The following is a 26995-nucleotide window of genomic DNA, read 5'->3' as shown; positions in this document are numbered from 1 at the left end:
CAATCATGGATTACATAAAATTCGATCATGGATTACATAAAATTCGATCATGGATTACAAAAAAAAACAAACAAAAAAAACAAACAAAAAAAAACAAAAAATTCAATCGTGGATTACAAAAAAAGAAAAAAATAGTTCGATCATGGATTACAAAAAATTCAATCATGAATTACAAAAAACTCTATCATGGGTTACAAAAAAAGCAAAAAACAAAAAATTCAATCATGGATTACAAAAAAAAAAAAAAACATTTCGATCATGGATTACAAAAAAAAAACAAACATTTCGATCATGTATTACAAAACATTCGATCATGGATTACAAAAAATTCTATCATGGGTTACAAAAAAAAACAAAAAAATCGATCATGGATTACAAGAAAAGAAAACAAACATTTCGATCATGGATTACAAAAAATTCTATTATGGGTTACAAAAAACCAAAAAATTCGATCATGGATTACAAAAAAACAAAAACAATTCGGTCATGGATTACAAAAAAATCGATCAAGTATTACAAAAAAATCTATCATGGATTACAAAAAAAAAAAAAAAAAAACCGTACGGAATCGCCGATTCACTGTTTGGACTCGCCGATTCCGTACAGTGAATCGGCGATTCACTGTACAGAATCGTCCGGTTCTCTCTAGAACCGGACGATTTCCGATTTTTTGGGCGATCCGGTCCCTTTTCACGTTTTTCCGAGTCGAACCGGGCGAGTCCGGTTCGACTCGGCGTTTTTTAAAACGCTGGTTCAAACCAATGACAACGGATCGGTCGGGTCCAGACCCAAAAACTTATTATGGAAACCAACTCGTCAAATCCAATTTTTGGACCCATAACCCAAACTAGATTAGATCTAATTGTCGGATCTTTGATCGGACCCGGGTCCATTGCCACTCCTACACACGGATATGTGGAGTGGACCATCCACCGACCGATCATAAAACCATAGGCCTTCTTTTCATCTTAACATACAAAGACGATGAACGTAATCATTGTTTGTGCACATAATATTGTGTAGCAATGCGGATGCGGTTACTGCTCCCAACCGCTGAACTTCCAATAATTTTGTTGGAAGGTGGTGATTAAAAGGTTACCATCATCACCTTCCATCTCTATCTCTCAATCACCACTGAAAGACAAAATATTTCTCTCTCAATAATATATTATTAAAATATTTTTCCATAAATTTATTTGAAAAAAAAAACTTTTTCATGAATTTCCTCTGTTACGATTAATTAATTTTTTCATAAATTTATTTCCAAAAAAATATTTTTTAATAAATTTCCTACCTCTCAACAAAATACTTTTCCATAAACTTCTTCTCTCGTAATAAGAAATGATGGCAAATTAGATGGCTGAGGTCACAAAGTCCCGGCGGAAGTCTTTTTTTTTTTTTTTTTTAACTTTGAGTTTAAGTAACACATTCTTACCGCTACCCAATTTGAAATCTAAAAGACAAGAATGATTGTGTGACCTCTTTATAAAAAACATAAATGTTCTCTTTTGTAGAAAATCCCATAAAAAGATACTTTCCTATAGATTTCCTCTCTCACAACAAAACACTTTCCACCAATTTCTTCTCTCTCAAACTCACTACGTTAGCTTAGTTTGCACGGAACTATTATGAAATTTCAAAAATAAAAGGAGATTTTACTATTAATTTCCTAATAAGGAAAAAGTTTATATAGACCCTAATAATAAATAAGTAAAAAGGCCGGGTTGTATAGTGCCTAGGTTCTAAACAATCAAATTAGAGTTTATTTTTAAATAGTGTGCCTAGGTTCTAAACAATCAAATTAGAGTTTATTTTTAAATAGTGTTGAGAAATGCAGTTTGGAAATCTTTGTTATAGACTTAGAATATATTTTCATCTTTATATATAAAGTTTAAAGCTTCAAAAATAGTGTAGATCAAACTGATCTATGAAAACTTGAAAATTGACAGTCCAAAAATGTGTTACAAAACACAATATTTTCAAAACCTGAAATCTATTTTTTTTCTTATGCCCGTATATCTTGATGTCGAGATGATCAATTTGAGGATATTTGGGCATCAAAACAACATCTTCTAGTGAAATTTTTGAAGTAGGTTCTAATTTAATGGTTTAGAGCCTGGGCTCTCTATAAACTTTTCCCATAAGGAAATAAAGGATACAGCAACGACTCAAATGAAGAAACTAGCCCCAAAAAAAAACACAAATAAAAACACAACATTGGGGCACCTCAAATGTTTCCACTTCACCAAACCAAAAAATAAAATAAATAAGGCGTGAGAATAGAAGCTTCATTGACCAAAAACTACTATTGCTTCGTCAACCCGACTCCGTTTTCTTCTCTAAGTAGTTTTCCGTCCAAATCATTCGCCGGAAGACCGGAATGGCGGACCTTCTTACTTCGCTGGAAAATCCCATGGCCGGATTTCGCGCTGGAAAATGGACCCCTTCTCTTTTCTTCTCCTGTTTCCATACTCTTTAGCTTCTCTGAGTACAACTTCCTCATAACGTAGGCTTCAGCCATATTGCCTGAAATCGAAGCCATAGCCAGAGATTTGCCCGAAACAGCAGGAAATTTTGCCGGAATACGGCTAAAGAAAGGGAAAAAAGAGAAATTTCTGGTATTTGAGAACCGTCGAAGAGAAGCCGAACATGGAGATGATTTAGAGAAAATGGATGAATATATGGTATCTGAGAACTGTTAAAGCGAAGCAGAAAAAGATAAATTTTGCCAACTGGTTTTAGGGTTTTAGATGAGTGAGAATTTAAAGAGTTTTCGTGACTTGGAGGCCAAGTGTTCTCATATTTAACGGCGAATATTTCACCATTAGCAGCTCTTTCCCGTAAACGAATAAAGTGGGACAATAAATGGGCTCAACATTTACAAGAGGGATTGGCGTCGCGGCCCACTTGCCCACCCCTACCCCTCCCATGCGGTCTAGGCGTAGCAATGGGTCGGTTCGGGTCTCGTTGGACCGGATCTGATCGGATCCGACCTAAAAATTCATATCTCTGTATATTTCATTAGTACCAAAAGACTATTACATTAGTACCCAAAAAATATTACCAATATCCAACCAGCTGGGTCCAACTTTTGGACCCGAATGGGGTCTACTCCCTGGTCCCCGATAGCGTCTGGGTCCATTGCCACCCTTACTCCCAGCCTCTTGTCCGTAGCTATGGAAAATTACCAAATTACCCTTAATATTTTGGTGACGGAATGCCTTTGGGTTCACAAGGGAGAGTGCTACAGTGGTAAAAAAAAAAACCAAAGTAAGGAAAAAAAACATTTGAATTTATCGTTTTACGGGAAGTATTTGAATGCATCAGTATTGATTGGATGGTGGATGTTCACAAGGGAGAGTGCTACAGTGTGCTCCATAGCAAGCATTGTCACTAGTTACTCGTAACCATAGCTTTCCTGTTTTTTGTTGGACACTTATTAGTAATTAGAATACGAAACATACGAACATCATAACAGTGAACAACAATGACCATGCGGTTTATCGCCATCTGATCAATGGGTTAAACAGTGATGGATGGAGAGTGGTAATGTAAAACTAAATTTAATGGGACCACTCCCGCCCACCGTGGTCCCACCCAATGAAGGGACCATGATATCTCATTGCTGAGGACAGGATAACCTCTCTTTTTCATTATTTATGTTTTTTTTTTTTTTTTTTTTTAAAGGATCCATATGGTCATGAAAACTGTGTGCAACTAGTGGTTATCACCCTCCCATTAATGGTTGGATGGATGGAGGGAGTGGATCCCATCCTACAGTTTAAAGTGATGAGTTTGTATGGGCCTACTCTCTCCAGCACCATGCAAGCAATTAATTGGACGGTGATAAACCTATATGTCATTTTTGCCCATGACCATTTGAATCATATTATGCTCCGTCTTTCATTGAAGGCCATAAATAATTTCCCATTAAAATTTTTCCTTACAAGCATTATATCCGTGCTATTCCCAAGGTAGCAACGTAGGCAGGTAGAAAATATTGGGGGCATACTTTCATTAGTTGCAACCTTGACAAGGAATTGACATACTTCTCAGTCAGTGCATCATCCACTTATTGCCGATATTGATAGCACCCAAGGTTTTAAAAAGCAAATAAGTGACCCCGATCGTGCATCTGGATTTCCGATCCAATTCAACAGACCAGCAATCTTGATCAATCATCTAACAGTGTTTACAAATCGAACCAAAACGGTTAACCGGACATGGAGCCGCATGCGGTTTAACCAACTAACCAGTAAACCGGTTGATTCAACCGTTCTAACCGGGCAAGTCTCAAGGCAATCAAAATATTGTTGCAAAAATAAAAAACAAAAGATAAAAAAACAATCTACTAAAATATGAAAAGCATATAAAGAATGATTAAAATAAAACACATTCAAATGAAATTGAAAATTAATGAAAAAATGGATTTTAAGTTTTAAAGGTGCCTGAGGGTATTTTTAAAATTTTCAGAAAAAGATAGAAAAATATAAAAGTGAGTATTAATGACCATAACAATTTCTAATATTTACCATAATATAAAGAATATTAAAAAATATATTACAAATCAAATTCCTTATTTTTCAGATTTTATATACATTTTTTGAATTATTTTTTTTAAATACCGGTCGATCATCAAAATCGCCCTAAACTAAAACCGGCCAATGGCCGGTTCCGATCTAACCAGACGGTTACTGGTTATATCCCCCAATTTTCTAACATGCTGATGTAGTCTACCAAACTAGACATTAAAAACCTGAAACAAAGATTTTAACAAAAAAAAGTGGTGCCAGTTCTAATTGGTTCTTTGCCAAAATCAACCATGTCATAGGGGGGAATGGCCGATTCCCGATATTTGGTGATGACTGGTTCATCCCTAATGATTCCCGCTACAAATTGGCCAATTCCAATTCAGACTGACATTTTTTTTTAGACCTAGATATCACCCCATCAAATTTACAAGTACCAACATGGGAGAATTTTAAAGTTCAAGAGTTTATGTCTCGATAATTAGAAAATATAAACCACTGCCATTGATGTATCTGCAATCCAAATAACATTGGACAAGCCAAATTAAGGTCTATAAAAAAAAAGACAAATAACATCACTTTAATAGAAAGCACAAAGACACAGCATGGATGAAAAAACAGGGTTAATGGAAACAAGTTGACAGTTGCAAGTAGCTTTTCCAAGTGTCAACAGCATGCAAGTGACTCCCACCTGAGACCAAAGTAATCAAATAAGGATCTCATAGAATAGAAGTACAAGAAAGATTACTTATGAATTTCCCTGCTTTGAAAACAAGTTACACAAGGAAGTACCCTACCAGACAAATGTACTCTGATCAGTTAAATGTATATTTATCATATTTGTCCAATAATTTTATTCTCAGTTAAATCTAAAAGTGAATAAATTTTTGAGCCCATAGCAACACATGCTGCACGTTATCTATTATTTGGTAGTCCACTCTGAGCATTGAAAATGGTTAGCATTTACCGAATACAGCAGCTTGTATCTTTGACAACCATAAACCACACATTAGCAGCTGTCATTTAGCTTGCTAGCACACACAAGCATAAGTTGAGGTGCATACGCACGGCATTCAATACTTTCAGTTCCACTATTATGTCTATCCATGTGTGCCTGCATATCTGTCTGTGGAGGTGTGCGGTGTTTCTTATCTTTCAACTTAAAACATCATTAGAGGTCCCCTTCAAAATCCACCATTTCGATGTATTGGGGAACCTAAAACTATTCTAAACTCCTGCAAATCCACTTCCACCCTAGAAATATGGATCAAAGTACCTAATACAGCAGCAAATTTGACTAATCTAAAGCAATTGAAATGAATGGTCGATATCATATGTTGAGATGACATTCAAGATGGAGCATCTTAAGGGCTACAAATCCTTCCTTTATTTTCGGTTAGGATCTTGATCTTGGATCTTAAGAGGATGAATTTGCAGATTTTTGGATCCTCAATCATCCAAAATATGGAGAAATGAGGGTCGTTGTTTGTTGTTCAGATAAAGAACGAAACCATTACTGAATTGAGGGTTTTTTGGAATTTTCTGGAGCAGGCAGTCTAAGTGTGTTTGCAGGTGCCTTGCTCACGACTTAATCTTTATGTGCTTAAACGTGACACTTATGTAGGTCATGTTGTAAGATATACGTCCGAACATGCTAAGCATCAAAGCTTGCCCACATGAATAAACTTACACCATAAAATTCAATAGAACTCCAAATCATGTTTTGAATTATTATAAATGACAACCTAAACCTAGAGGAAGCTCACAATCAGAAATTACTTCATGGTAATCATGCTTTAAAGGTGTGCATGTTACAAAAAAAAAAAAAGCTTCAAAGTTGATTGGTGTCCCCCAGAAGTTTACCTTGGTCAATTTCACGGTGAAATATATGCCCTGATATTTCAATCTAGAATATGTCCTAGCTGTAAAGATTCTTCAACCTCCAAGAAGCTTCTATGATGTCTTCTCTCCGAGCGAATGAACTGAACCTTATATACCCTTGCCCACAAGGGCCAAATCCACTACCTGGAATCGTCACAATGTGTGCTTTCTCAAGAATCTCAGTGAATACATCCCAGGATCTCTTCCCAGGAAAATGCACCCAAACATAAGGTGCGTTCTTCCCTCCATATGCCTTAAAACCAAGAGAGGTGAATATCTCAATAATCAATCTTGCATTCTCCTTGTAGAAATCAATGATAGTTTGTATAGACTGTAAATGCATAGACAAGGGAAAAGGGGAAAACTCATCAGCACAAATGCTCGCATGTGAAATGACCTGAAATTTGATATTGTCACATGTATGACAGAAAATATATTGAAGACTACTAATACTTCACTTATTTAAATATATATACTGACAAATCACACTAGTTTCTATGCTCAATCCAAAGCAGTTGTTGTAAGAATGTATTGTGTATATTTTTTACAGTGTGAGAAATTATGAAACAGAAATCCAGAACTAACCTTCAAGCCTTCTGGGGAAAGGCATGCAAGCCCTCCAGCCTGAGAGATATTGGAAGTACCATTGGAGCATGTACAAACAAGGCGATCAAAGTCTTTTATTACAGGGAAACCATTTGAATATAATAACTCACTGGGAACTACAGTCCACCCAAGACGAACCCCGGTGAACCCAGCAAATTTCGAAAATGACGAAATTTCAATCGCAACCTGCATAATGCAAGAGGTCTTAGAAACAGGTTACAACCAAATGTCTGCCCAAACATACGACACACTAGAAAATTGTGTAAATATCTGAACCACCCTTTGATATGCACCACCCCAAAGTTCTAAGCCTATAATTACTTAAGAGCATGAGGAGATTGAGCACCAATATTCGAAGTTGAAACTGCCATAGTGGCAATGAAAACTCCAAATGCCTGTTACCACTAGGAGCTTAACATCGTCCAACATAAAACAAACTAAAACACCTAATCACCCAAATAACAAACACTGCTAGTAGCTTCGCTTCTACGCTACAGGACATTTACAGGAAAGGTTCTACTCAATAAATCTCACAAGCACAGACCATCTATAGTTACAGTGAATGATGGTGGAAGGTATTACTGTCCCGCCTCTGTTTTACAAAGATATAGATAAGAAGTATTACACTTTGATACATTAAGGGAAAAAATATTTATTTAAAATGCCTCCATCCATAGAATATAATGATTTGGGAGATATTTTCCTTCCTGATACCAGAGGCAATGAGCATAAAATCATATCTACCTCTTTTGCTCCAGGGATTTCAAAGATTGATCGCGGGCAATCATCTGAGATATAAGCAGCATAAGCCGCATCATACACTATTATAGATCCATTTTTTCTTGAAAACTCTACCAGTTGAGCCAGCTGTTCTCTTGTTGCAGTGGAACCAGTTGGGTTGTTTGGAGAGCAGAAAAATATTATATCCGTGCGTGAGGCCGTTGACAAGTCAGGGAAAAAATCATTATCGGCAAAACATTTCATGTACTCAATATTCCCATATTTCCCCTCGGACTCTTGGAATACATTAGTCTGACCAACAACAACGCCTGTATCCACATAGGCCTGTGATTATGAAAAACAAATAAACCACTATTAGAAACATTTATTGTTTCACTGTTAAAATTAGTCAATGACTTAATAAAACAACAAAAAATAATAAATTAAGAAGACATGATCTATTCATGAATATGCTATACTCAAATAATTGCAAGCTTTCACAAGGAAACACATAATTGCCAAAATCTCCCTCTTCACATTTTGAGAAATTATATCCCAATTAATTTCCAAAAAAAGAAATTATCCCAATGTTAACACAACTAAAAGAATGTCTTTTTCGTTATCCTATTTAACCCAAACCAAGAAATCCCAAAACTGCCTACACCTCACCGGATAGGATGGATCTTGCACAGCTATGCTGACACTGGATCCCAAAAGGAGCTGTCAATGAAAGGGGTAAAATAGTCAAGAGAGACTACCAAAAAAGTTCTCAGGAGAAAGGATTAGCAATGCTACAATTATTTAAGAAAGAACAAAAAAATATTTGACTACCTAAAACTCCACATTACTAAAGACATGAAGTTAGCAAACTGGATTAAAATGCACAAAAACCTCACAATTAACAAAAAATATGAGACAACTTCCACATTATATATATAATAATTATTTTTCTTTGCCCTGAATTCCTCAAGCTAGTTGGCAACTCAGGTCCCAAAACAAGCATTTCTTACATGGTTAATCCAGATAATCCAATGCTGGTTATATTCAAATCCAGTTACTGCTCAACGCAATTTTGATCTAACACATTGTAACCAATATCCAGCTGAAAACAAGAAGTTGGTGAAGTCGAATCTTTATGTACCTGGAGACGTGAAATATCAGTTTGAGACCCATCTGAGATGAAAACCTCAGAGCTTTTAATGCCTAAATCCCCGTAGAAAGTATTTGCAATAGCATCCTTCAGAGCCTTTCAACAGAGAAAAATTTAAGAATCATCTTTCACAAAGGGAAAATAACAAATTGTGTTCCAGCCAAACCACAAAGTGAATCAAACCCAAGGTATGCTAGACATTAGAATGAAAAAAGAAAGATACTATGTTAGACCAGCATCGAAATTTTAATAGCATATGAGCCATGAAGATTTTGCAGCAGACGAAACTGAAGGTATTAGTCGTTCAGTTAATTTGGTGTGTAAGGGAGTGATGAAAAAGGGCATATGAAATAGAGAAAGAAAAGCATTTGTACCAGGCGTCAACCTCCTTATACTATAAAAGTAAAGCGCACATCAGAAACCCATTGGAAAAGGTTGTTCAGACACAAGAAAAGACTTTAATTGATCATCTCAACCTAGAGATGTATGGACATAAAAAAATAAATTTCAAGTCCTAAAAATAATGCATCTTGTAACACATTATATGGACCGTCCAATTTCAAGATTTTCAAGTGTCCATAGACCTGCTCGATCTGTATTTCTTTTTGGAGCTTTAAGTTTCATAATTAGACAGGGAAATAGATTTCAGGTCATCATACGGGTTTCTGGAACTGGAACAACATCTTCCAATAGGATTTGGAGTGTTGCCTTACATCGATTGTTTAAAATTGATGCCTTAAATAAATTGCACCCAATAAAAAATAGGTAGATAGATTCGTCGAAAAGTTTTCAAGACCATTACAATGAGGTGAGCACCCTCAAGTTTCAAAATACTCCTTAAATCTTAACTCCAATGCCAACCCCTCTAGGCTCTAACAGAGCACTCAGGCTCCAATACCCATAACCAATATCTTGCTTTAGGTTCACCCTCTGGCCCAAAACAACCCCTAATCATCAACTGATTAACTTCAGGCTGTCAGCCTCTACAAGTGAGTGATATCAGAAAATGTGTCATTGTCATCTAAAGATGGGGAATAGTAAAACTCCTCCAGGAAAATATTAACCCTCAAACATCCCCAAGCCGATCACCTTATCAATAGGCTTACTCAATACTCAAGAGGCTAGAAAGGGAAAGAGAGATTACGCCCGTCTAAAACCTCTCAAACTCTACTAAAAGAGCCCAAGTGGAGCCATTAGCCATTGCCTAAAAGGAGATTTATCAATTTGTCAAGAGATTAGTAAAATTTCTTAACAACTGTGCATCAATAACCATAGCAACTTATCACAACACAAGCGCAGACTTCATAGCCAGAAACGAAAGACCCCTTTTGTAGCCCATTTTGCACTATGAAGTATGAATTGCAACAAAGTACAAATACTAGCACATAATAAAAGAACACGAAGTCACGAACTTAGATCATTCATGCATATGCAAGACCAATAGTGAAGCATTTATAATAACAATCACCATCAGTTCAGCAGTCATTGCTGTAGTGCTATAACGAACTGAGTTTCTATGACAAGAAAGTCTGCCAAAAAGACCCAGAATAAACAACTGAGGCAAAACATATTGATAGTTTGATACCTTCTCCCCTTGCTCCGGTCCATAGCCACTATAACCCTCGATTGTTGACAGAGCATCAGCCCGCTGCAAAACATCAAATCACATATTTTCTCATTCAGAAGCATCCATAAGGAATATTTGAAATGCCTGAATAGATAATTCTCAGTTGGCCATAAAAATTTGTAAAACATACAACATACATTGTAGGAACATCATAACATCGTTAATCAATAAATGGTTCCTCTCGTACATAGTTAAAGATGTTCACATTTACAGTATTGAAACTCATGTCCTCAAGGTCTTAAATTTGGTTGCCATATTACAAGATGTAAGACTGAAACTACATGGCCAAGTAAACATATAAAGAAAAAACAAGAGGAATCCCAGTTATCTTTACTCTCAACTAGTACGTTATGGAAAGTAATCCAGGCAGTCATGCCTAGAAAAACTTTGTATTCTTCTGAAGGAAAATTTCACTGTAGTAGTAGATTTGGTGAGGGCTGCCACCGGGTCAGGCCAGGCCCAGAATTCTTTGGCCTGGTCAGGGAATTAGATATCGGGCTCTAGCCTGGTCAAACCCGGAAATATTTCCTTAAGCCCAGCCTGGCCCGCTATCGCCCCGGAAATAGCATTTGGGCAACCTGGGCCAGGCCAAATATAGGCCAAGCCCTTTTTTTTAAAGGCTGATGACCTTAAACTTTCCCTTAACCCATCCCATGCCGGGGTAAAAGGGTTGGGTTGTGTTAGGTAGGCAACCAATGTAAATTTTTGCCAAAACTTATCATGAATTATGAACCTATATCGCGGACTAGGATTCATGTAGCCAACCCCAATTAATTGGGAAATTCTATGATGATGATGATCTCCTCAGAAAAAAAAAAAAAAAACCTTTTTTTATAAAAAAATTATACTTAAGTATTTTTTTCAAACCCTAATAAAATCTAATAATAAAAAAATTAAAAAAAAATCTAAAAGGGCATTGAGGAAGTGAAGGAGGCACGTGGCTACCTAACTACCACAAGCCCATCTCTCTCCTTCTCTCTCTCTCTCTATCTAAAATGGAATTGGGGAGGGTGATGGAGGCACATGGCCACCCAACCATCACATGTTCACCCATCCCCCCAAAAACTGCCCATCTCTCTTTCACACTCTCCACTTCCCTAAAAATCACCCATCTCTCTTTCTCACTCTCCGCTTCCCCAAAAATCGCCCATCTCTCTCTCTCTCTCTCTCAATAGCACTATCTTTGGGCTTTCCAAGCTTATTTTGCCCGAACTGACCTGAACCTTGCTTGGAGCCCGATAACGGCCACAAAATGACTAAAAATCGGCCCGAAGCCAGCCCAGCCCGGACCATTGGCACCCCTACATTTGGTGGACTTTTCAAAAAAAGGAACAATGATCACACAATCCACTTTATTTCTCAATAGAGCCTAAGTTTCAAAAGAAGCAACATGTTGTGATCCAGGTAGAATAAGCACGTATCTTTATAGTTGTAGCCAATCAACTGGCCCATCTTCCAAGCATGCATAAAAGTCGGGCAATAAAATTGAACATTACACAACAATCATTGTTAACAAACCAACAAATGGATGCGAGATGAGCAAAAGGTACCAGAATAAGAAATGTCGGTTAGGAGACAAAAGGGACATTACTAAGAGAAAAGGTAGGATCCAGAGAAGCTAGTTTATTTACAACTAAATGAGACATTAATGAATGGAATACGAAAGGAGAGGTCTAAAATCCAAATGTTTCTATTCACTACAATGAGTTATTCAACCAGATGAAGGACGAGTAATAACACTTGAGAGGGAGGCGTGTTAGAGATATCAAACAAGCTAAACACGCCATGCAATGTTAAAGAGACATGGAAGAGTGGCATAGATGCAAGTGGATGTTAGGGTGAAACTAAAACTACATAAAGAAACAGAATAAATCTTATAATAGAATTTGAGAACAACGGCACATAATCGATTTTGACATTCGATTGTAGATTCCTAGGCTTTCCACAATATGTGCAGAAAAGCCTAAGATGGATGGGACAACAATGAGCACTAAGAAAATCTCCTGAGGTGCTACAAGAGGTAGTGTTGCATGAATACCAACACGAGTGTTGGTGTCAATTAGGGTCACAAGTGCCTAATACATCGGCCTAAAAAGCCAGTATGGCTAGACACATCTGTACAATTTTTTTATGGATAAAATGTATTTTTTTATAGTACATAATATACTTTTCCCTTTATATCACCAAGTATATAGATGACAAGGCCGTAGATCTCATAGCAGCAATGTTCGAAAAGGTGTAGGCGGCCGCCTAAGCGGTTTGGGTTCTGGGCAGCCTAGGCGGGCGCCCAAACCTAAAGGCGGCATGTGTTGTCTATTTTTTTAAAGTTGGATCTCCCACACCTCCACCCATTTTATTGTATATATTAAATAATAATAATAACTATGAATTAATACTATTTTTGGTTTACCAATAAATTCATAATTATTATCACATGCAAAAATATCTTTGATAAATTAATAATTATGAATTAATACAATTTTATGGTGTAAGCAAAAATCATTTTCAATAAATTAATAATTACAGATTAATGCTATTTTTTGGTTTACCAATAAATTAATAATTATTATTACAGGCAAAACGACAAGTTAAAACGTGTAATCCTTCTATATGTCAATTAAAACTGAGTTAATAATATCTTTTGGTTTACTAATAAATTAATATTTACAAATTAATACTATTTTTTAGTTTATCAATAATTTAATAATTACTATGACATGCAAAAAAAAAAATTTGATAAATTAATAACTACAAATTAATACTAATTTTTTGGTTTACCAATAAATTAATAATTACTATCACATGCAAAAGTATTTTCAATAAATTAATAATTACAAATTAATACTTTTTTTGGTTTACTAATAAATTAATGATTACTGTTATATGCAAAATGACAAGTGGCATAAAAGGCCCTTCCATAAATTAATTAAACCTTAATTAATTCTATTTTTTGGTTTATCAATAAATTAATAATTACAAATTAATACTAATTTTGGCACAGGTCAAGGTGGCGCATAGCAAAAGCCGCCTAGGACAGGCCATCTAGTCCAAAAACTACGCATTTTTCAAAAAATGCTGCCTAGGCAGCTGGGTGGCCAAATTTCCGTTCATTGCATAGCAGTGAGCTTACCTTAAGGCTGTAGGAGTTCAAATATTTTCATTAGCATGTTTTTATAATTAGTCAAGTATTGGGGTTGTGTCATCAATTGTCAATATCTATTGACACACGAGATGTGCCTCTTCAAAACAAACCCGCACCAATGATCTGAACCAGTGGTTTAAAAAACGGATCGGTGGCCCAGATCGGGCACCCCAAAAACCCATCCGGATAGGTGGATCGACGATCAGGATCAGGAATCGGCCGAATCGATCAAATTAAGCTGTAAACAAAATATAAAAAATTTATTATAAATTATTATAAATGTTGTTTTTTAGGAATCCAATAAGAAATTGGGGTACTATATTATTAATTTTCATTTTTTTCATCAATATGTGAATATTGAAATATTTTTTCTCTGTATGAACTTATTTTAACTATTAAATTACATCACACAAAATAAAAATCATAGAACTATCATGGATGAAGTATATAATCATACATCGACTACAATAAAGAATGATTTTTTTATAAGAACATTTTAGTTTTTTTGACAAAAACCTTTTATTTTTTTACAAGAAATGTTTGTCGTATTACATTTTTTTTTGTTTTTAGCAAGAACCTTTTTTTTGACAAAAAATACTTGTTGTATTAATTTTTTTTATAAGAACTTTTTTTTTTGACAATAACTTTTTATTACTTCTTATTTTTTTGACAAAAAACTTTTATTTTTTTGACAAAGAAAAGAAATTTGGCAAGAAAAATAATTGATAAGAACCTTTCATTTTTTTTTATAAGAAAATTTTTATTTTATTGATAAGAAAAAAATTTGACAAAAAGCAAAATTTATAAAAAAAAACCTTTCATTTTTTTGAAAACAAAAAAATTTGACAAAAAGCAAAATTGATAAAAAAAACCTTTCATTTTTTTCTTATGACAAAAATACTTGTTGTATTATTATTTTTTGATAAGATTTTTTTTTTTTTGACAATTACTTTTTATTTTTTTGACAAAATTTTTTTTTTTGACTAAAAAAAGAAATTTGATAAGAAAAATAATTGATAAGAACCTTTCATTTTCTTTTTATAAGAAAATTTTTATTTTATTGATAAGAAAAAAATTTGACAAAATGCGAAATTGATAAAAAAAATCTTTCATTTTTTTTATAATAAAAAAATTTGACAAAAAGCAATATTGATAAAAAAACCTTTCATTTTTTTTATAAGAAAAAAATTTGACCTCAAAAAAATAAAATTGACAAGAAAAATAGTTGATAAAAAAACCCTCTTTCGTCCCAAGGAGAATGGAACCCACGCCGCAGAAAGAAAGTTATAACCAGTAAGCCACATGCTACTTAGTAGTATTAAAAGCGCAAACAAAATATATAATATATTAATGTTTCAAGTTAATACCTTCACATTATCCCACATTGAAGAGGTAGAAGGAAGTTGTAGTGAATAAATACCTTTTTGTAGTTAACGAAGATAACGCATGCAAAGTGAGGAGAGTCACGTGAAGAGGTGTGCGGACCTTAAGGTACATGTACTTTTTAAAATTTACAAAAATGGCCATTAAAAAAATTTACAAAAATGCCCATTGAAGAATCGGCAGGCCATGACGTCATGAATCAAAGAATCGGGAGGCCATGACGTCATGAATAGAAGAATCGGGAGAATCATGACGTCACATGGCTATTTACGGCATGGAATCGCCGGTTCTTCTCTAGAACCGGACGATTTCCGGTATTTCACTGGAACCGGATCGGGTCTGCCGGTTCCCAAGTCGAGTCCGATTCGACTCGCTGACTTTTGAATCACTGATCTGAACAATAAGCGGAGGTGACTGATGAAGGAGTGGAAAGATGAAATTTGGCAGCGACCTATAAAGAACATTGACTAATCAGATTTCACCCCAAACCGTGTCAAAAATCATGAGGAAGACAGATACACAAATCCATATGGTTATCTTCTTCTACAGATCTCAAGAGAGCCAAGACTTTCAAGTATCATTTAAGAAATGTTGCTGTAAATACCATCAAAATATTACGCAGTCCATCTTCGAATATTCATACAGATAATAAAGCAAAGTTTAGTACATATTCCCATCAAAATTAGAAGAAAAAAAACTAACCAAGTTGATCAAATCATAGATGGACAAAGTCATACATACCTCTACCATACTCGAGGTAATACTCTTTGGAATAGGCATTGTGGTGTCACCAATCCCGAGGTTTATCAACTTCGTATCAGGGAACTTCTGAAGGTGTGCAGATTGCCTTCGGCTAATCTAATTAACATTCCATCAAATATTAGAGGCATCTCGCTTCAGCAATTCAAAATCACAACTAGGCTTAGAGTTTGCAAAAAAATAAGGACCAATCTCCATGAAGTGATTGGCAACTGAAAAAGTAAATTAAAATAATACTAACATTTGTCAGGAAATAGTCATCTTTCAGCTTTTCCATATTTACATTACGACGAACCATTGTCTTATAAGCTGCAAAGCAAAGGCCAATTGCTAATCATGTGAGTTTGCACCAATGACAGACACAAGTAATCTAAACCACACAAGGAAAAGTACTCCAAAAACTGCTCATTCATAGAGTGCTTTATAATGCTAAGGTACCTAAACAACAATAATACATATCAAAATGGTGGAATGAGAGAAAAAGGAGGGGAACAGCAGAGAATATAGAGACATAAAGCACAACTACCAGATTCGTTATTAGGTTCTGCAATGCAGTTGAACACCCTTCCTCTCCCTGGAGCAGCCAAGAAATTTGAGGTGCTGAAATGATTGTAAGCAAGGTATCAATAGGTTGAAATGATTGAATACAGTGATCCTTCATCTTAATTAAGTTACTAGCACAAGCATGAACAGAATTACAAACTTTGGACGAAAGAAACTTATCAAATAATGTGATGAACAATGGAAGGCATATATATGAAAACAAAAATAAATAAATAAAGGAAACATGTTAAAGGAATTTGAGTAATGAAGTTCTATCATTACACATTAAGGCTCCATATGGACATATTATATCAAAGCAATAGTTCCCCTTATCTTTACAGGCTATCCTCAAAACTGTAGGTCACACAGTCATAATCATATAAAAGAAGCTTCTTCTTTTTTTTCTTTTTGGGTCAATCTTACAGGTCTTTCAGCAGCATTTAGGGAAAAAAAAAAAAAAAAAAGTTGGTTTAAAGACAAATAGGTTCCGCTGTGAGCAGACCAGGCACGGACCTATAACTCTTAAATGGGTGAGAGAAACAGCATTATTTATACACATTCCGGTCATATTCAGACCAAACAATGGTGCTGAAAAGTAAAAGCCACATTGTTTGAATGGCATAATAATGGAATTTGAGAATTCATTGGGCATTTATTCATCTAAACATTTGGGATGTTTGCCTATAAATAGAAAGCCTAAAGGAAAAGAGATCAAACAACCTTAAAAAGGATCAAAATCAAATAACCCTATTATGGATCCAAAAGGATACACCAAAAAGTAATTGAAGACTCAAAGGAATTAACTTTTTCAAAATTTAAAATATATTGGCCATGAAAACTACAGGATATTGCATTGGACTAGAACATTGCAGATGTGCTCATAACACTAAAATTCAAAGTTACTCGAAAAATAGACATGGATCACAATCCAAAATACGTTTAGATTCAAATTCCATTCCATCTCAGCCAGGTACCTAGATTGAGTGGCATTGTGTAGAGAGACAACAGGGCAGGACATGCCAATGTATTTTGATACAATCATCAGAGGCATCTTGGACTGAAATATCTCCTCACTAAATCAAGAACCCAATTGAACACAACTAATTCAGCTAACTATGATACCAAGGAAACCTTCTTAAGTAGATGCAAGAGACACCACCCTTTCGTAAGCCCCGTGACAGATTAGTAACATGCCATTACGCAAGCGTGAAAGGGACAAAACACAGGTGGACGGCTTGGATTCCTTCTAAAGAACAGGCATTAGTCTAAAGAAATCTCATAATTTCGACGAAACTCAAAGCGGGGCCACAGCTTGGTTTTCGGCAGGTAAATGGAGCAAACCGAGAAGAAATTAAGGGACGATTCAAAACATGTGGCTGCTTTAGCAATTTCAAGGCAAAAACAAAATTGAATGCAATTTCTGAAGAGGAGCATTCACACTTTGAACATGAATACCAAATCCTAGATATATAAATATGTACAAATAATAATAATTTAGTAAATTTCCAACTAATTTCCATATTCTACAACCAAATCCATAGAATTCAAGGTAACTATTCAAATTTTCCATGAAGCATAATAGTTAACTAAGGAAAATGCCATGCAACTGTCTATCTAGCCACTTTGAACACAAACCCAATTTATTGAATTTCAGAAATATTAAGGCTTATGTGAATCTTATGTGTTTTTTCATTTAACCTGCTCCTGATTCACATTTTTCTCATTCTATTTTAAATCTATCCAGTAGCAAGCCACTTAGCTAAGGCCCAAAAACCAAGAACAAAAATGACATATCTGGAGTGATTATAAAGAGTCCATAGTCCAGCACACTACCTAAATTCGCTTATATATCTAGCACAACTAGTAAATGCTTGATAAACAAAGAACAACCGACAGTTAAATTTACACTATAGGAAATCATATAGAAAGGAGCGTTACCCATTCCTCAATAAATGTATCCTTTGTTTAATAAATTATGAATATGAAATCAACTTGGTAATGACCTTTTTTTTTTTTTGAGTAATTCAGTGGGGAAGACAGGCCCCTAATTGGCAATGCCCATGGCTATGTAATGTGATTATATGGTTCAGGAAATTACATCAAAACTATCCATATCCTCCAATGGTCAAATAATTATAGATAAATATGCGGATTTGGGAAAACAAATACACCAACTCACCCCACTCATCATAAAAGTAGCTATTGTTCTGAAAATGAAAGGTTCATGTTACCATTATATATGAGCCATGGAAAATTGAGATTAGATTGCATCTCTGGTAAATTGCGAGCCAGTATCCTCGCACGTTCCAGGAAATCCAGTGCACCAACCATGCGTCACTAAAATCTAAATCATCAAAACAAGAGGAGCCCACATTGCACGTGTTAACAAGAATTAAAGTAGAAACAAATGAAATAAATTCTTCTCTCCCGAAGACTTCAATGCTAAAAGTTCAAAACCCTCTCTCTCTCTCTCTCTCTCTCTCTCTCTCTCTCTCTCTCTCTCTCTCGGCAGGAGCTAGTTATAAGAGAAATAGACCGCGAATAGAGAGAGAGTACTTGCCATTGAAAAAATAGGGTTTCAGAAAAAGTTAGCCGAGAATCCAGAGAGAGAAAGTGGACTCGACTCTTGCTCATTTGTGAAAGAGACTTAGAAGAAGCTGCAGAACCCAAATTGAACTAGAATTACAGTAAACCACTGACGCCAGTGTTTGAAAGAGACTCAGGAGACAAAACCCTAGCTTGTGTCGGGCTCCAACGTTGACAATGGTGCTTGAACTCTACGCAATTCAGAATAAAAGTTTCTCTGCAATCAAACGTCGTTTCAGGGCTCTCTCTCTCTCCCTCTTTCTCTCTCTAGGATTTGGCATCTCCCTCTCTCTCTAGGATTTGGTAGTTCTTCCTCTTCTGACTTTCCATTTCTGGGACTTCCTTTCTCTCTCTGGGATTCGGTGGGCTCCCTTTCTCTCTCTAGGATTTGGTGAGCTCTCTTTCTCTCTCTACAACTTCGAACCTCTCTCTCTCATTCTTTCTGCGCTTTTTCCTGCCGTCGAAAGCGCGCGTGGTATTGAGAATTCAAAATTAAGACTGATTTTCTTTGGCCCGTGTTAAAGGAGAAAAATAGTTGATTCAATTTTGCGCGAACTTTCGGTGGATTTCGCCAAGTTTCGGAACAGGCGTTGACATTCGATCCGGCTGCGCTAATAAAACATGACGAATGTCCGGAATCGGGATCGCTCGGTCCAAAATCCTAAATGGACTTTAGGGGCACGTTTTTTTTGACTTTTTGAGTCAATATCTTTTGGAAATATTTTCCAGTGAAAAATGTTTTTTATATTTTTGTTGGGCAATTATTATACTTTAATTTTCGTCTAATTGGAAAAAAAACTCTTAACTTTCATAATCCTCATCCAAATTTTTTTTTTTCAAATTTTTACCAAAATAGCCTTTACGGTAATCGTATTACCGTAATGACTACTACATTAAGGTACTTTAAGTACCGTAATGACGAGACTAAACATTACGATATTTTAAGTACTGTAGTCACATTAAACACTACAGTATTTTAAGTACTGTAATGATCAGACTAAGTGTTACGGTACTTTAAATATCATAATGCTCAAATTTCTTATAGTTTTCGAATAGTATTTCAGGATTTACGACCTTTTAAGTACTGTAATGACGAGACAAAGCATTACGGTACTTTAAATACCATAATGCTCAAATTTTTAGGCATTTCGATATTCTAAAGACCATAAGCATATTGTAATGCTCAAAATTCAAATTGGTTGAAATTCGACAAAGTACTCTTGAAACTTGCTAAAAAAAAAAAAAACAAGGAAATATTTATTACCTCAAATGAGAAGTTGATGAGGTGTGGCAAATGATGGAGAAATAGACGCAGTGAGCATTACAGTATTTAAAGTACCATAATGCTTAATTTGATCATTACAGTATTTAAAGTATTGTAATATGGTAATCATTCCGGTAATACAACTACCGTGTAAGTTATTTTGATAAAAAAAATACCAAAATTGAGGAAAAAAAGTGTGGACGAAGTTTATTAAAGTTGATAGTTTTTTTCCAATTAGGTAAAATTTGAGGTATATTTATGATAATTTTCCTACTTTGTTTGGTGCGCAAGGTATATGATAAAGGGATTGTTTATATGTAAATAAAATGGATTGTCTATAAGAGAAAAGCACATTAAAAGTGAAAGTAAATTGAGAATATTGATTTAACTAAATTTTCATAAAAAAATTTCTCTTTGTATGTTCCATTAAAAAAAGCATAAAGTTTATATATAGTCGAGGTTCTAAACAATCAAATATAGAGACCACCTCAAAAATTTCACTAGAAGAGGTTGTTTTGATGCTCAAATATTCTCTAATTGATCATTTCGACATCAAGAGTTGCATGGACATGAGGAAAAAAAAATGGATTTCAAGTTTTGGAAATAGTGCATCTTGTAACGTATTTTTTGACCGTCGATTTTCAAGTTTTCATAGATTTGCTCAATCTTCACTATTTTTTAAGCTTTAAATTTTATAATTACAGATAAGAATATATTTCAAGGCTTTCACAAAGATTTCATGTATTGAAACTACGTTTCTCGATACTATTTGAAGATGCGCTTTGCTTTGATTGTTTAGAGCCTTGGCTCTATACAAACCGCACCTTTTATCTTTTGTACATGGATGTCACAATCAATCTCATTCATTAAATGTCAAATTAGAAGGCTTGGGGTGAGTCACGCATCAATTTTGAAATTTAAGGGACATCAATTATTGTGACCTCATGTACAAAAGATAAATGGTATCTTTGTAGACAATCCCGTAAATAAATCCCATGGTAAAAGATTTTTAAAAAGTTACATAAGGTTAAGGCCCTAAAAAATCAAATTAAGGCACGCCCCATAAATTCACGGGAAGAAGTTGTTTTGATGCCAAAAAAACCTCAAATCTGATCATCTTGACTTTGAGATATATTGACATAAAAAAAATGGACTTTAAGACTTAGAAACAGTGCATCTTGTAATGTATTATCTAGACCGTTGATTTTTAAGATTTTCAAGTGTTTATAAATCCGCTTGATGTACAATTTTTTTAAAGCTTAAAATTTTTACAATTAGAGATGAAAATAATTTTTTAAGCATTATAAATATTTTCGGTTTTCAAACGATATTTTTTTTTTATTAACTTCGATTTACGGAAACCCTAAATTTCCAAAGTTTTTAATGTTGGAGTATGTAATAGGGTTTATATCAATGGGTTTTAGCTGCACCATTAAGAGCAACTTTAACATATAATTTATTGGTTGGAATCTTACTTTAGAAACTACCACAAAAGTTATGTCTTTTTTTTTATCATTTTTGGAAACTTCCATCTTTTTATGACGAATTGATGTAATTTTATGTTGGATATGGAGATGTGACCCATGACACAGTCACGTTGAGATGAAAGCTCCCTTTTGCAAATAATCTTATGATTTTGGCTCTTTCAAAGAGGTTTCCTCATAAAAAATGAAATTGCGATGCTCATCGATAGCAAAAAATATTCACTAGAAGTGAAATTGTGCCAATTCTTGCTGGATTTTGAAACAAGCATATGCCATAGCTTTTGAATCCTAGGATAATATTTTTGAATCCTTGAAAGCCAAGAATAAGACTTAAGTAATGATTTAGCTCTTAAGTGTTATCAGGATTGGACCACCAAACCGGTGAGGGAGTCCAACTACTGGTTAAACCAGATGGACAATATTTTAGAAAAAATAGAAAAAAAAAATTATAGCTTAAAAAAATATAATGTATTAACAAAAAAAAAGTTTATATTAAGGGTGAGGCCCTAAACAATTAAATTTAGGTGCATCTAAAAAATTCACTATAAGCGGTTGTTTTGATTTTTTATGCTTAAAAATCATCAAGTCGATCATCTTGACCTCAAAGATGCATGGATATTAATAAAAAAAAGATTTCAAGTGTTGGAAATAGTGTATTTTTTTAATGTATTTTATAGACAGTCAACTTTCAAGATTTTCAAGAGTTCATCGATATGCTCGAGCTATACTATTTTTTAAGCTGTCAATTTTATAATTAGAGATGAAAATAAAATTTCAAGTTGTCACAAAGATTTTTAGTATTGAAACAACATCGTTTGACACTATTTGAAGGTGCGCCTTATTTTGATTAATTAGGACCTCATCCTTATATAAACTACACCTATTAAAAAAAAATCCCAACTCCATTTAGTTGATCAAACCAGTCAAAACTGGCTGGTATGACTAGCCAAAATTGATCAAACATATATTTTGACTGTTTTTATCTTAGATCACAATAGGCAACGCACATATTGGCAATTTGACTAGTCAGACAACCGGGTAGCTCTAGTCTTGATAACTATGGTTGGGTGTTCTAAGGTTAGCAACACGAGAGGTTAGACGTAGCTCTTTTTTTATTTTTTTTTAGTAAACATGATGATTTCATTAAGATAATGAAGGGTTACAGAAATAAGAGAAAAAAAAAAAGGTAACAAAAAACACCAAGGTGCTAGAGCTACCGCTAACTGGAAGTCAATGGGCAGTAGCCCTCTTAGCTAGCAAATCAGCATCAGAGCGACAGTCATGGTGCACATGAAGGAATTTATCCATCACAACACTAAGCCTCCAAGGTATGAGAATTGGATTGAGGCACCACCTAATAATGTTTGTGGAATCCCCTTCAATATCAATTTTGCGGTGCGTCTGATCAAGTCCAAACACACCCATCTTCAAGGCCCAGAGCTCAGCTTCATTAATCTTGCACGAGTGAGCCTACCATAATAGGACCAGATCATGTGACCATTATGATCCCAAAGCAGGCCCCAAAACCAGAGGTTAGCATTGGCTCATGCCTAGGTTCGATCTCTCGTGGCCCTTGGGCCCAAATTATGTGACTTATACCTAGTTTTCCACCATTGTCAGCCCTAATGAAATATCTCTTAGCAGCAGCGAGAATGGTCAACTCCCTGATAATTATAAGAACAACATGAAATGGTCCAATGTATGCGCATTTTGTAATTAGCTCAGAGCTCAAACTTTTGAAATAAGAGCACAAGGTACCAAAACACACCTAAAACTCAAACTTTTCCAAAAATGAAATAAGAACACAAGGTACCAGAACACACAAAACTCAAACTTTTCAAAAAATGATAAGAGTCAACATTTCAACAAATAAATCTAAGGTACAAGATGCCCCTGCTGTCTTCAAGGTATCAAATACTATTGACTTGGATTTCATGAGATGCAATTAAATCATGGAAAAGTATAGAAAAAGCCCAATTACTTTTATTATAAAGAGGTCACAATCACTTTTGTCATCAAATTTCAAGTCGAGTGGTTGTGGGCTGGTTATTGCCCTGATCCAAAGTTCTAATTTTTTTTTTTCTCAAACTTCATGATACACTCCAAACCATCCAATTTGACATCTAATAGCTAAAAATAGTTATGACTTCCTAGTTTGAAACGTAAATGGTCCAATCATCACAATGAGTATACTTTTAGGATGCTCGTATTAACTTTTAGAGAACATTGCCACTGAATAGATTTGCCATCCATGCGGGTTAAGGTTTGAGTCGATTCGGACTCGAAAGGATCCAATTTCATGGAAAATTTTCATAGAAAATGTAGTTTCCCAATTAAGACAATTCGGTAAGTAGTCGAGGCCAATGGGTTTGTCAAATTAAAGTTTCCTTGTGCATAATCAATTTCAAACTGAACCACTATCAGAGAAAGAGAAGAAGGTTTTAAAGAGAGGGATAGGTTGGAGAGAGAGAGAGAGAGTTTTCTCTTAGGAAGAGGGGAAGATTTATTGAGTTTCAAATTTTCAGCCAGTTTCATTTGAGATCAAAATGGTAGGCAAACTACCTAATTAATTTTAATGTAGTTTGTGAAAATTTAGCACATGATCTCCCATTCAATTAGAAAAGAGTGTAGATTCAATTTTTTTTTCAACCATACACTATCTATATTTACAACTGTTTACGAGACTCCAGACCTAAAGGTTGATGGGCTAATATTTAGCCCTTTTATGGGAAAAGTTTTCATTAGGTGCCAAGTTTATACAGTAGAAATAAGGTGCACGTCAAAGATTTATCCAACATCTAAAACCCTGCAATTGATAGTCTTATTAGGTGCCAAGTTTATACGGTAGAAATAAGGTGCACGTCAAAGATTTATCCAACATCTAAAACCCTACAATTGATAGTCTCGGTTACGAGTTGTATGGATAAAAAAAAAGGATTTCAAGTCTTAAACATAATGCATCTTATAAGACATTATCTAAATGTTGTGGTTTCTATAAGGTTGTAACCTTAAACAATCCTACTAAGGCGCACCTCCAAATTTTATAATAACATGTAATTTTGGTTAAAAAATCTGTAGGATTATCTCAAAATCTATTTTTATATCTAATTATAAAATTTTAAACTCCAAAAATAGTTAAAATCAAGTAGATCTATAAACATATGAAATATTGAAAATTGACGGTCCAGATAATGTATTGCAAGATGCACTATTTATGGGACTCAAAATATTTATTTATTTATTTATATTCATACATTTTAATGTTGAGATGATCAATTAGAAGTTTTTTCAACATTAAAACAACTTTTTCCAATGGATTTTTGAGGTGTATTTATAATTCTACATTTTAAAGTTACAACTTTATATAAACTTTCTCCATATCTAAATAACAAATTTTTAAAATTTTCAAAGAGTTTATAGATGCACTCAATTTACACTGCTTTTGGAGTTTTATATTTCATAGGGGTGAAAACGGACATGATGCATGTAATGCAATTTAATACTATATAAAGATATGATTTTCATGAGACCTAAGACTCGTATATAGATATCCATCTCCTATTCACGATCCATTTTTTGATGGATTTTGGACTTAATTTTTTAGGTGTTTATAATCTCTAACATGAAGATCATAAATGTGACAAAAAAAATTAAAATTAAAAATAATAGTTTTTTGATATAAAATGTTAAATCGTTGATTTCACCATATTTTTGGAGATACCACAATTACACACCTGATGCCTAGTGGGCTATAAATGTAGTTTATTTGTCATCCCCTGACGCATAAGCTACTTTGTTGTACTATAATTATCAATATTTGATTATGTTTGCCAAAATTGCCAATACAAATTTACAAAATTTTGAAAATCTATAAACTACCAAAATTGTTTTTGCTCACCATTTCTTGCAATGGCGTCGAAGCATGATCTTCAAAGATGCAGAAAAACTCAACATCTTCATTGCCAATCAAGATCTTTCATCTCGTCCAACAATAAAGATAGGTGCCATGGCACTCCGTGCTCCCATTACACCACTTAATAACGGTGCCATGGCACTCTGTGCTCCCATTACACCACTTAATAACATTGATAGAGTCACCCTCAACCACGAGACGGCCTTCAAACTCTAATAGTTGCTTGAGGCCTTGTAGAGAAGATCTAGCCTCAGCCTCATTCCCTGCACATTCGTAACATACACTCAGAGTATATGAATATCATCGCCGCCATGATAAATTGAGGGGTGGCAACGGGTGTTGGACTCAGACCCGATTGATTGGACGTTACCAAAAAATAAAATATTTAAATAATTTAAATGTGACGTTGAATATATACATATATTATTTAAACATTATAACTAAAAATATATAGTTATATTTATTTAAATATTATACATTAAATATTATTTATATAATGACACTATCCGGACCTATACCCAAATCCATATTGGGTCTGGACTCGAGCCCGGTCCATTGCCACCCCTAGATAAGTTCCCTACCTTGAGATGTTATTTGCCACTTTCTCCACTCATCACTACAACTGTTTCAAGTTCTAGATGGTTTTTTCCATGAGGAAAGCCCATTGTAAAGGTGGAACTAGCATATTTCCCCAAAATTATAAAAGAAATGCATTGCAGTGCGAAGAGTATAATTCTCTACTACGTTTTCTGTGCAACCAAATGCGATCTTATTACTCTTTTTCTTCGCAATGCTCGGAAGTTAGCAAGTTTCCCTTTGAAACACAATTTTTTCAAAAAAATCTCAAATTTTTTAAAATCGGTTAAGAACTCCAAGTTTTTCAAAAGATCTTCAAAAAATTAATTTTTTTTAACGGAACCGATATAAATCCGTATCTTATACTTTATCAGAAAAAAACTTTTCAAAAAAACTTCCTCCCTATATCTTTATTCTTCATTTATTTAATATATTTGAATTTTTGTTTAAGAGAAAAACACATTAAAAGTGAAAGTAAATAAAGAATCTTGATTTAACTAAATTTTCATAAAAAAATTATCTTATATATTCCCCTAAAAAAAGGTGTAATATATTATTCAAAAGATAGTCTATCAAAATAATTATATATCTTAAAATAATAGTTAGATGAAGAGTACCTTAATGAAAAATATTTTTATCCTCTAAACACAAAGCATCATTATAAAGAGTAATAGAAGGATTTAATGAAAACTACAAATTTAGGCAATGAGCTTTGAATATTTAGATTTATTTAAACACTTTGTTGCCTTTTATTTTTTTTTGCGTACAAAAGTTTGATTGATTTCACCTTTTGTTTTTTTTCTAATTTACTAGTGCATATAGCATAACATTG

At 34.4% G+C, this 26995-nt stretch overlaps 1 protein-coding gene across 2 annotated transcripts; it reads right to left on the bottom strand.

Annotated features, from left to right (window-relative positions):
- Positions 1-4979: 4979 nt before the first annotated feature.
- LOC18422153 (putative LL-diaminopimelate aminotransferase, chloroplastic) lies at positions 4980-19421 on the bottom strand. 2 transcript variants are annotated; one of them, XM_088865785.1, is made up of 12 exons: positions 18901-19421; positions 18572-18684; positions 16321-16397; positions 16039-16106; positions 15780-15896; positions 10472-10534; positions 8878-8982; positions 8406-8456; positions 7761-8081; positions 6996-7202; positions 6393-6741; positions 4980-5220 (listed from the first exon to the last, which is right to left on the bottom strand). In XM_088865785.1, exons 4-11 carry the CDS (start codon positions 16093-16095, stop codon positions 6448-6450), a joined length of 1215 nt encoding a protein of 404 aa, XP_088721911.1. In that variant the 5' UTR covers positions 16096-16106; positions 16321-16397; positions 18572-18684; positions 18901-19421; the 3' UTR covers positions 4980-5220; positions 6393-6447. The 2 variants fall into 2 exon arrangements, with proteins under 2 accessions (XP_088721911.1, XP_020519505.1); XM_020663846.2 differs by having other exon boundaries at positions 16324-16397; positions 18901-19420.
- Between the last annotated feature and the right edge of the window lie 7574 nt (positions 19422-26995).

The sequence above is a fragment of the Amborella trichopoda genome, chromosome 4, assembly GCF_054954075.1.
Source record: "Amborella trichopoda isolate Santa Cruz 75 chromosome 4, AtrichopodaSantaCruz75HAP2 v2.0, whole genome shotgun sequence".
In the NCBI taxonomy this organism is placed as follows: Eukaryota; Viridiplantae; Streptophyta; class Magnoliopsida; order Amborellales; family Amborellaceae; genus Amborella; species Amborella trichopoda.
This window is presented reverse-complemented; position numbering and strand designations above follow the sequence as displayed.

Coding starts and splice junctions, on each gene's coding strand:
- LOC18422153 (XM_088865785.1), bottom strand. CDS start 16,095: ATGGTTCGTCGTAATGTAAATATGGAAAAGCTGAAAGATGACTATTTC. Junction 15,897..16,038: donor ATGACTATTTCCTGACAAAT/GTTAGTATTATT, acceptor AATGTTAATTAG/ATTAGCCGAAGGCAATCTGC. Junction 6,742..6,995: donor TTTCCCCAGAAGGCTTGAAG/GTTAGTTCTGGA, acceptor ATGCATTTACAG/TCTATACAAACTATCATTGA.